Source organism: Juglans regia, chromosome 9 (genome assembly GCF_001411555.2).
Source record: "Juglans regia cultivar Chandler chromosome 9, Walnut 2.0, whole genome shotgun sequence".
Classification (NCBI taxonomy): domain Eukaryota; kingdom Viridiplantae; phylum Streptophyta; class Magnoliopsida; order Fagales; family Juglandaceae; genus Juglans; species Juglans regia.
Window position 1 is genome coordinate 14,077,515 of NC_049909.1, and position 12,187 is coordinate 14,089,701.

At 35.1% G+C, this 12,187-nt stretch overlaps 1 protein-coding gene across 1 annotated transcript; it reads left to right on the forward strand.

Annotated features, from left to right (window-relative positions):
- The first annotated feature begins 8,507 nt into the window (after window positions 1–8,507).
- Window positions 8,508–10,118, forward strand: LOC118349489. The gene has a single exon (XM_035694245.1). It carries the CDS (start codon window positions 8,547–8,549, stop codon window positions 9,918–9,920), a length of 1,374 nt encoding a protein of 457 aa, XP_035550138.1. The 5' UTR covers window positions 8,508–8,546; the 3' UTR covers window positions 9,921–10,118.
- Window positions 10,119–12,187: the final 2,069 nt, after the last annotated feature.

Genomic DNA, 12,187 nt, shown 5'->3' on the forward strand with positions numbered 1-12,187 from the left:
AAACCGAAAAATCGGACCGGACTGGACCAGAAACCGGTAAAACCGGAAGTACCGGTTTAGGAGGGTAATCGGGGCGTAATCGGTTTTGAAAAATACAAAACCGGTACATACCGGTTCGGTCCTAGATTTTGTCCAAAACCGGACCGGACCGGACCGGTTACACCCCTAATCGCTTTGAAAAAGAGTGAGATCTATTATTAAAAAATTAATTTTTTTTATGTGAATTTCATATTTCATTCACTTTTTTCAAAGTTATTACGCGGCAGTTACACAATTTACGGTTAAGAATATATTTTCTCATTTTTTTAATATTATTTTTATTTTAAGATTTAAAAAAATTGAATTATTTATTTTATTTTGTGTGAAAATTTGATAAAGTTATAATGATTAGATGAAATAAGATTAAAAATTTTATAAAAGTTAACGATGCCAGACTTCAATTCATCTAGTTTTGTGCGATCAGGCATTCAATAATTTCCTTATTCTCAGGTTTGGTCTCAATCCAACTGTCTATATGAGCTATCAATAACAAATTGGCGACAATGACTATGGGCTTTAAAGTTTAAAGCTCCTCCTGTAATAGAAGATAACTATTCAAAGATTGAAGAAAAGATTGGAAGAGTTTGCAAGGTTGGGTAGGTTGTGCTGAAGGTGGCAAAGGAGTTAGGCAAAGGGAAACTATATTATAGGGAAAATGATATATGCAGGAGACTTGGGGCAGGATTTGCGCACGAATGAAAAATGAAACGGTGCGTTTTGCACAAACCCAACACATTCGGATTGCACTCCATGTCCCACACAAGTCTCGCACAAACCCACTGTTTGGATTGCAGTTCATCTCCCCCAAAGTTTCTCTTCCATCTCACTCTCCTCCTCTTCGAAGCTTGCCCAGATTTTACAAAAATGGGACGGAATGAATCCGCTTGGCTAGGAGTTCTCTCCTCAAATATGTTAAACCCAATTAATTTGCTTTGGTTGGAGAAAAGCGCCAACCTATTTGATCTGTTATTTTATTTCACTTGTTGAATATCAAGAAGTCCAGTACTTCTTAATTTCCTCAGATGTTCTTCCTGGGATCCTTCTGGCAATCAGATTGAACATTCTTATGTTAAGCATTTTCTCGTCTTTGGAGAACTCTAGCTTGGATTCTTCACTTGTTTCCTTTGGAATCAAGAAACCCATGAAAGATCATTTAGGGAAACTTAATAGGAACTTCCTACTCTAAAGCAAGGGAACCGAAAAAAAAAAAGGAGAGAGATGGAGAGAGAGCATAGAAAGTAATTATGAACAAAGGGGTACGTACCTGATCTAGAGTCGGTGAAAGTTTCATTGGAAGGGGTTTCATTCCTAACCCCATTGGAATAAGAGTTTTTAGAGTCAGCCATGAGGCACAAATTTCTGGGAAATGAAATGAAGCCAGCAAAAGCCAATGGGGATCTTTGTTTGTGAATGGCAAGGAAATGGGTTGCAATTCTTCTACGGTAGGGAACGATGAAGAACTGGCTTCCATTCGTATTTTATGCGTTTCAGCCCTCCTTCCCAGTTTCATTTGTGTTGGGTCATCTTTTTTTTCTCTTTCTTTAATTTTAATTGATGTGGAATAAAAAACTCTTTCATGCGCAATCCCTACGCAAAGTTCCCTGTCCGTAGAAGAACTGATATTATAGGCATATGCTAGTGGCCGTTTATTTTCGTTGTTCTTCTTCTAAAGAGAGCAAAACAAATGACATAAATTTTCTTTTTGAAAAATAATATTTGCAATCATGTAGTGAATAAGTGATATAAGTGATGTACAATCTATTTGAAAAAAATGAGTAAATACAATATTCACAAGAAAAAAAATAATAATAGATCTAACTCTTTTTTTAAAACGATTATACTGCACTTGTGTACTCCACGATTATATGTAATATTACTTTTTTTTTTTATATCACTGAATCTGCAAATGAAAAAAAGGAGAGAGAGAGAGAGCTGCTGTGTTTTTTAAAGTTTAAAAAAAGAAAAAAGAAACAACTCAATATTTATCTTTAGGCAAACGAGTAGCAGGAAAAGTTTATAGTATTTAAACCGAATTTTTCTACAGTATCTTCTCTTTTAAATTGATTTAAAAGTAAAAAATAAAAAAAAAATGCAAATTTTATTTATATCTTTCAATTTAAAACTTTTTCTAATTAAGTTTTGGGTGCGATTCCCTATGGGAGCCGTGGTGTCTAGGGGTGTAAATCGGTCTGGTCCAGGGGTGATGGAAATTGTTGGTCCATCATTTTGCCTGGACTGGTAGCTATTAATCCGGTTGGTCCATTTCGTCCGGTTTAATTATTTTTTTATTATTTTCTTCTTCTTTTTTTAAATAAATTAATAAAAAAATTATTTAAAATACTAAATTAAAATTAAGTAAATCATTAATGTGGATTATGTAGTTAATTCAATAAAAAAATATTTTATATGATCAATAATAATAAATTAGATATGTTAATGTTGTGTCCTGCGGGCTTGGATAACTCCACGTCACAAGGGTCCAGTCTGCAACATGTGAACATTAGAAATGAGGGAGGGCTCGAGGGGATCGGTGGTGCCTCTGATGCTTAAGTTAGAATAAGCGAGTTCTTCAACCTTAGAGAGTAAGAGTGTAAAAGGATTCGAGAGAGAGCCTCCACTTGTGAGTGTGGGGTATTTATATACCTGTCCGAGGGGATCTTCTAACGAGGGGATTTGGGCATGTCGCCCATACCCACGGCCGCACCCCTCTACCAATTTGATGTCAAGTACTTTTCTGTGTCGTGATGGGTGGCTTGGGTTGGGCTCGACTTGGCCCAAGGGCTGGGGGATTCCTCACACAAGATGAAAATTACATAATTAATTATATAATTATTATATAAATAATATATATATATTGTTTTTTGAATTCGGCCGGACTAGTCAAGGGTGGGAAACCCTTGGATCGGGACCGGATCGAAAAATTTCAATCCTCTATTTCAAGGATCGAGATCAACCGGTCTTGGTTCTGGGTCAGTCCAGTGCGGTCTGGACCGACTAACTTTCATCCCTACTTGTGGCCTATTAAAATGTTAATAAAGTAATGTTAAATATAATTTTAGAGTTCCGTATACTTTAAATAAAAATAATATCCATTGCTACAATATTAATTTTTTTCATGTAAATTTTAAATTTGTCCATTTTTTAATGAAATGTGTGGGACTTGTGGTTGAACAACTAAGAGAGGTTTTGATAATGAGTTGAGATGAAAATTAAATAAAATATTATTTTTTAATATTATTATTATTTTGAGATTTGAAAAAGTTGAATTATTTATTATGTGAAAATTTAAAAAAATTATAATAATTAGATGAGATAAAATTATATAAGTGAGAATGCTTGCCTTTCACCCTTGGACTGTTCTTGGATGACCTTTAAGCAGAAATCACCGCTGGCGCTGAAAGTCACATACTCACAACAAAGGGATAGTGAGGAGGCCATGTTTCAATGCATTTTTGTTTAATTTTGTGTTTTTCTTTTCAAGTATTTTTAAATCATTTTAATATTTTTTTAAGAGAATTAAAAGAATTATTAAAAAATACTTACTTAATTATTAAATAATTAAAAAAAAGTCAGAATTAATGGAATTTATCAGAAGAATTCATCCCCTATAGCATTTTCCATGTTGCAATCAGCTCAATATCATCGCGTTCATCTCAAAAGTCGATCCAAGTACCCATCAATTCAAGAAACCAAATGCTTTATTTAATTTGCATAAAAAAGCTGCCCCAACAATTAAGGCGCAAAGCTTCCAAAACCAAGTCACGCCTACTTTTACTCGGAGCATTCACATTTTATAAGTAAATGTTTTTGCTAAATTTTAGTTAAAAGTCATCTTTATTTTTAAATTTTTTGTTTAAAATTTTACTTGCCTTTCTAAAATCTTCTACATCAAACTCTCAATTCTTTTTCTATTTTATTAAAATAATATTTATCTATTTTTTTATTATTTTTTCTACTTATTTCATAACTACTAATTTTTGTCTTACGAGAAAAGAGTGGAAGAAAAATTTTTGAACTTTTTTTTTTACATATTTGTGAAGTATACTCGTCGTGTTGACGTTCTATGTATAAATCATATATGAATTATTGAAAATGAATATTTTCATAATATAATCTATTTTTTATATCTTGAATCAATTTTAATTTTGATTTGGCTTATAAATTTAGATTAATTTAAAATAGAACATAATTATATGATATTATATATGAGTAGAGGTGGGCAGCGGAGCCCTGCCCCCCGCTACCCCGCCCCCGTCCACCCCGCCTCCGTATGGACCGGCGGGCTACCCCACATGGAACACCCGATGTGGGGCCCCTGCTCTGCACTTCTTCTCTTTTTAATATAAAACTTTATAATTTTTAATATTTATATAACTATATTGTATATGGATATATACAATTTGTTAAAAACTTGAATTTAACTTTAAGTTAATGGATTGCCTGTTAAGTCCAACGTTACTTAAGTATCACTATTATTTTGCCTTGACCTCATATATAATAGTTGGTCTAGAAGCAGTGGTGGACCTACATAGGGACGGGGGGCCATGACCCCTCCAAAGTTTGAAAAAACAATTAATATATTTTAGTTTTTTATGATTTAATATGATTATATTATTTCATATTGTGTTGATCCCCTCTCTAAAATATTATTTTGACCCCCTTCTACAAAATTATTTTGATCTTATAAATTATTTTGACTAAAAAATAGAATAAAAAATATTTTATTTTAGTTTTAGCTTTGCTCGGCCCTCCTACAACAAATTTTTGGTTCCGCCACTGTCTAGGAGGCCAAGACAATCTAAAATATAACTCTAATGAGTTTGTATTTTTTTTAAATGTATAAATTTCAATTTATAATTTAAGTTATATTATAATTTGAGTCTAGTATGAGCTAATTATTATAAAATAATATACTTATATTATAATATCAATAGATTAATAATAATTTAGTATATGTAAACATCATAGCATTACTACCAAACATAATCAAGTATATAAATAAGTTAGATACTAGTATTGAAATAAGTCTATTATAATATGTTAATAACACATAATTTTAATTTACTAAAGTATAATAACATGTAATTAGATATTATAGTATAAGTCTAGTATATAAATAATTAATAAATCTAGTATAATAACATATAATTAGACGCTAGAAATAAGTGTAGTATAGAAATAAGTTAAGCATTAGCAACTGATATGGCATTCAAAGTAGAAGCTGAATTTTAAGCTTGTGATTTTTTTACTTTTTTGCTGGGCTCCTATTATATTTATAGTTAATACATTTTTATAATTAAATATTTACTATAAATACTGATGTGGAATGACCATTAATAGGGATATCTTGTTAATCTTGTTTAAAGAATTTTGGTTATATTTTTAGTAAATTTGGAATTTGAAAGTCGATAAAAAATTGTTTAAAAATGAGTTAAACATGAAGCTTAAAAAAAAAAAAAAAATCTAGCTGCGTTTGGATGTTGAACTGAATTGAGTTGAGTTGATAAAATATTGTTAGAATATTATTTTTTAATATTATTATTATTTTAAGATTTGAAAAAGTTGAATTGTTTATTATATTTTATGTTGAAATTTGAAAAAGTTATAATGATTAGTTGAGATAAGTTGAGGAATCAAATGAACCAGGCCTCGTTTGTATTCGTAATCCATCTCAACTCACCTCAATTCATCTCATCTCATCATTACAATTTTCTCAAATTCTCACACAAAATATAATAAACAATTTAACGTTTTTAAATTTCAAAACAACTTTTCTAAATTTCTACACAAAATATAATAAATAATTCAACTTTTATTCTACTATTCATAAACTATCTTAACTCATCTCTAAATCCAAACCACTTCTAAATCTGACTCTTTGTTATAAGTTTGAGTTGGATTTAGAATGGAGTTTACCTTACGGAAGTCCAAGTCGGAATTCAAATTTAAACTCTGACAAAATCGTTTTCGAAGTCGAATTTAGGATATTCCAATTCAGTTCTTCTGCATGCAACCGCCGGCGCGGAACCGGCACGAAACCGACTGACGTGGTAGTGCCACGTCAGCTGATAATTAATTAATAAATATATATAAAAAAAAAACTCAAACTCAAACCGAGTGAGTGAGATATGCGGGAGAAATGGAGGGAAAGTAAAAACAAGATTCGAAGAACCCTCGATTCGTTTTCTCTGATTGTATATTGGTCTGTGGTCGCCGCCGTCACCTTCTTTACGGGTCCGAAAGCACACTGGTCACTGAGTGAGGAGGTGAGCTTCGTTTTTGTGGATTACTCTCTCCTCCGCTTCCTATACTTCGCACTTCATTTCGGATTTGGCCACGGTTTTGCTACGATTTGGATTGAATATCGGGTCCAAATCTCATCCAACCTGATTTCGAACCCCCTTATATACTTGCTTGTTGTGATGGTGGAGCTTGTACCCGAGCTGTTGCATTTTAGCTGTTTACTCGAGCTGTTGCATTTTATCTGTTTGATAAAATGCGTGAAAGAAATATTAGCAACTAACACTGAAGCAAGAGCAAATGGGAATGTGAAAATTGTAGAGATAACCCAACAAGCTTCTTGTATGAACAAATTAGAGAAGAATCTAAAGCTGATACAACTAAGCAGCATTCTACACTCGCACAGAAGAAATTATCTTCAGTATTGAATAAGATGAACTAATTGTTTGATAAAATGCGTGAAAGAAATATTAGCAACTAACACTGAAGCAGAACACTCTGGTCTTACCTCAAAAAATTAGTTGACTTGTATTTTCAATATTTGGAAAGTGAAAAGATGTTAAACTCAACACTAACAAATATATTTGTGATAAATCAATTAGTAAGATACTCTAATATAATAAAGTGACCCAAACACTCTAATTTTGCAAAGAAATTAGACAGGACTAAGCAAAACAGGTGGGCTGGGTTCAGCACCAAATGCAGAATATGGGATGGGTTACTCTAAATAAAAGCATAAGATCACGTACATACACACACATACACACACACACACATTAATGGTACTAAAAGAAATTGTATTATAGTTACCTGTTGCTTTCAGGTGTTATTACCAGAGCCTCTTTAAGGTGGGCGTTGTCTTCTCTTAACTTGTGAACTTCTGCTTCCTTAAGACTGTGTATGCCTGAATTGTAAACTAAATTAGATGCTACATATATAGGAATCTCATGCTCTAAGTTTGACACTAGCATAATCGCAACACTTTGTATATATCATTAATCTTAACTCATGGGACAAATCAATGATTTTTCAAATAATTCTAATTGTTTAACAAATACAAAGTTTGACAATATAAATTGATTTTTCTATGAACTCTACAATTTCAATACACATTCCTCAGAATCTATTGCTCATCAAATAGAAATTCAGTCCACTAACATTTACAATTTTCTTATGATTCCATGCAGGGATTCAAAGCCAAGTTATTAATCGGAGCTCAACAATATATAAGAAAATATAACAATCAGAGAACTAACCTGATTTTTAAACTCGGTCCGATTTCGAATTAGGGAAAATTTTTGATGTTAGGATTAGGGTTAGGGTTAGGGTTCGGGTTCGGGTTAGGGCTAGGGCTTCACATTTGACAGGGCTTCTTGTTTGAAGACAACAGGGCTCCGTGGGTTCCGTGGTTCGAACCAGAAGACCTCTGTGGTTCAGTGAAGACGAGAGGGCTCCGTCGTTTGTGGTTCGCTGCAGAAGACCTCCGTGGTTTGATGAAGACGAGAGGGCTCCGTGGTTCGTGGTTCACCTCAGAAGACCAAGTGGTTCCGTGAAGACGACAGGGCTCCCCTGGTTCGTGGTTCGTGGTTCATAGCAGAAGACCAGGTTCCGTGGTTGAGTTCGATTCTTCCTGGTTGGGTGAAGACGATGGGAACAATGGATTGAAGCGGGGGAAAATTTTTGCTTTGATTATGATAAATGAGGAAAATCTGCGATTTGCGCATCTTCATTTCAAATTGGGACGACGACGTTTCGAAACCGTGCCACGTAGGCCTCGGTTACGCGCCGGTTTCCCAACCGGTTGTAAATAGCTTTTTTGATTCCAATTTCCAACTAGTGGGTTGGTACTCACCCCTAGTGTAAATCTTCACATTAACAACGCATTGAGCATTAAAAGTAGGATTGAAAATATAATTTTAAGCTTGCTGGATTTAGGCATGACTCGTGAAAAGAATCGAAGAAAAGCAATAGAGATACAGAGATTTTATAAAATCATTTGTCCGGGGACAGAACAGCGCAACCGATCGGTGTGCCTTTGGAGTTAGGGGTGTTCTTTGGTGGCCCTCCAGCTGAAAACACAGGCTTAGCAAATTCATCTTTTAGATTCGTACCCTGTCGGACGGTGCGTTATTGCACTCACCCTGCTCCGAAACCACAGACAAAGAGAAAGTGAGGAGGAGGCCGGAGCTCCAATCAGCTTAATAGCGGCACATCTCGAAACTCAATCCAGGTAACCATTGATTCAGCCTTTTCCGCAATCAAATCAAATGTTTCGTCTAATCTGCATAAAGCTGCCCCAACAATTAAGGCGCAGAGCCTCACCAATCTGTCATGGCTACTTGTTCTCAACTTCATCTCTCAGACCCATCTCAGAACTCCCTAATATGACGGACCCAAAATCTCTTACTGTTTCCTTCCTTCGAAACTCATGTGGGCTGTCCTTGGAGTTGGCTGCTTCAGCTTCCAAGAAGCTCAACATCGAGAACATAGAGAATCCCAATTTCGTTCTGGACCTGTTGAGAACTCACGGTTTGACGCAGAACCAAATCAGACACTTAATTAGTAGTCGTCCCTTATTGCTTTCGGCCGATTTAGGCAAAACCCTTAGGCCCAACATGGAGTTGTTTAAATCCTTAGGGTTTTCTGGCGCTAGCCTCGCCAAAATGCTCAGCAAAGATCCACGTGTGCTTCAGAGTGATGCATACACTGTGGTTGAGTTTTTTAGAGCACATGGTTTCAGTGACGAGCAAATATCGATTTTGACCATGAAGCGTCCGACATTGTATATACTCAATACACAGAAGATCTTTAAGCCAAAGTTAGAGTTTTTTAAATCTTTGGGCTTTTCATACCTCGAAATTGCAAAGCTTTTATCCGTAGAGCCCTATATTTTAGAAAGGAGTCTTGAAAACCAAATCATTCCTTGTGTTCAAGGGCTTAGGCGGATTCTTGGCACTGACGAGAATGTTTTAAAGGCGGTAAAGGCATGCTTCTTGTTGATTGAATTTAATGTGGAAAGAGTGTTACAGGCGAACATATCGATATTGCTAAGCCATGGTGTTCCCAATTCATTAGTTGTTAAGATCTTTTTGATGCATCCAAGATCGCTGCTTCTGAGGACTTATCGATTTCGTGAGATTGTTAATGAGGTTATGAAATTGGGTTTTGATCCCAATAATCTACTATTTGTTCTAGCCATCCGTTCAATGGCAGTGATGAGTAAAGCACTGTGGGAGAAAAAGGTGGAAGCTTTAAGAAGTTTTGGTTTGTCAAAGGATGAAATTGATTCAGCATTCAAGCTGCAACCAATGTGTATGATTACTTCAGAGAAGAAGATCATGAAAGTGATGGGGTTCTTTGTGAACAATCTGAAGATGAAGCCTTCAATAATCTCCAAGAGTCCGAATCTTCTACTGTTTAGCCTGGAGAAGCGGATAATTCCAAGGTGTTCAGTTCTGCAAATTTTGATGTCAAAGGGATTGATTAAGGAAGATACTGGCATACTTCATACGTTTAGAATGACTGAGAAAACATTTGTCGAGAAGTTAGTGAAAAAGTATCAGAATGAGGTTCCTGATGTGATTAGAGCGCACCAAGGCAAGATAGAATTTCAAGGGTTCCCCATTGATTTAAGATTTTGACTACTTTTGAGATCATTGAATACTTTGGGACTTTCCAAAAGACCATGAGTTCAGATTGACTTCATATGTTGCCAATAGGAATAGAAACTATTGAATGTTGCCAAAAGACAGTAGATATAGTTTTCAAGTTCTAACATTTTCTAAGAGATGCAACCAAAAGAATTTAATGCTAGGGTTTTGCTGCAGCTGCATTTAGTTTAATCAATCTACATTGTGCACAACATGCAAGGAATAGAAGCTAAGTCAAACTTGAGTCGAACCTTTTATCTACACAGCAGACCTTATGTACCTCTCTTACAACGATGGCTGATGCTTATGCTCTGGGCATTTTTCAAACATGACCTTTTTGCTAAATGAAACATTTTTGGTACAAAGAAATCTTACAAAAGTAAACCCACAAACTAACGTGACTTGATGTGGTATGTTAAATTATAAAACTACTTTTATTATAAAGTAGATATAACATATCATATGAAGTCATTTCATTTTGTGGGTAATTATTTCTTTGTGTCCGTAACACTTCTCGTTTGTTAATTATAGCTTTCTTTTGTAATGAGATTTGGTGAACTTGCATTGGGAGGGGGAACTTCTTCAATTTAACGAGTACTTCAGAATTGTACTAATTACATGGCATTATATGTTTCGTCTAATACGAAAGTTTTGTTGAAGACTCAGATTGTCAGGTGGAATAAGTGTGGTTAATAGGTTTAAGAGTTTGATCTATTGGAACATAAGGGCTTGTTGTTTGGTAGATAGGGCACGACTTCAGTTAGTTGCGTGTCGTATAATGTAGCACCTATTCCTGTGGCTTTATTATAACCCAGAAAGCTATCGCTTAGTTCTCTATGCTATTGTTGTTTTAAGAGCCGGAATTCAGATCCTCCACTGGTTTGGAAGTTGGAACTCCTTTAAGTTTATAGTGGCCTGAAGTATAAGTTTCATTTGATGATTTTCGTTACATTTTTTAGTATCTTTTGCAGAGCAGTGTTACCCCCAATTGGCTGGCTCACAACAATCAGTGCAGACTTTTACTAAAGAGTACTAACGTTACATACTTTTTCTTCCTTTTCAATGTTTCATCTCCAGATGAATTTAGTAGAGAGTAGTACCTGACCTTTACCGTTCCTCCAAGATCCTGTAAGAAAGGCAATTGCAATATTTAGTTTTTGAAAGTGACTTCCTGAATTTTTGTTGTGTATAAGCTCTTGCTTCATCCAAGGATATCAGTAAGTGCCAACAAATTAATTCCAGACGGTATTAGTTGCCAATCTGTGTGTTGCTTCCTACATATGTCAGCAAAATCCTAAGAACCCAAGGTAAATTGTTTTAAATGGCTGAACAAGTGTGGTGATAACCTTTCAAAATCACTCCTGAGAACACCTTCATCCTTGAACGAGAAAGAACCTGTGATGGGAAAAGCAGCGGTGGCACTTTTTTTAAGCTTTGTTCATCGTTCTCTTCTGCCATTTATGTTTATATCTCATTTTTCAAATCTTATGCTTTGATCCTTTCGATTGAACTCTTAAGTTGGACAACATATTTAGTGTAATATATGTACTTGAATTCACTTCTTATTCTGCTTTTATTTCCGTGGACATATGTACATGCGAGGATCTGTTGATTCTGCAAGTTTTTCAATTTAATATATTCTGGAAACCCAGGAAGCCAAAGAGCCTCACCAAGCCTGAGAGTAGACAGCAGATTAGCAATTGACTGGAAACAACATTATGTCAGTCAAAGGACAGACTATATAGGAACGTTTCTCTGACCAATTGAAACGTCTTAAATTCATATTTTTTGAATTTCTTGACAGGCATTAGAATTCCCCAAAACTCAACTATTGGTACTCATCTTCTGTACCCGGCCTTGTCCTGTTGTTAACTTGTTTAACTTCACCTGGCCAAGCTGAAATGGCGATTAGACACGTGTCCTCCACCTCCACATATATGCCAGATTTTAAAAGATTATAAATTTAAATTTTTAATCTTCTTTTACAGATTATCTCCCACCATGTCTCCTCAGTTCCTAGAGCAGGTTAAAAAATCATATCATGAGCTTCGTAGGGGTCCCCCCCACCCCAGATTTTGTTTCTATAAATTTTGACGTAGCAGTAAGAACAAATGGCAGCACATCAGTGGCAATAGGATGGAACAATAAAGAGATAGTGTTTTTTGTATCAGCGTACTCAACTAGCTGCAAGCCTGCAATCCACAACAAGTTGAGGCATTGGCTGCATACATTGAAGTCAAAGAAGCCCAAAGCAAACA

Excerpts from the sequence above, each read along its gene's own strand:
- LOC118349489 (XM_035694245.1), top strand. The coding sequence starts at position 8,547 with ATGTTTCGTCTAATCTGCATAAAGCTGCCCCAACAATTAAGGCGCAGA.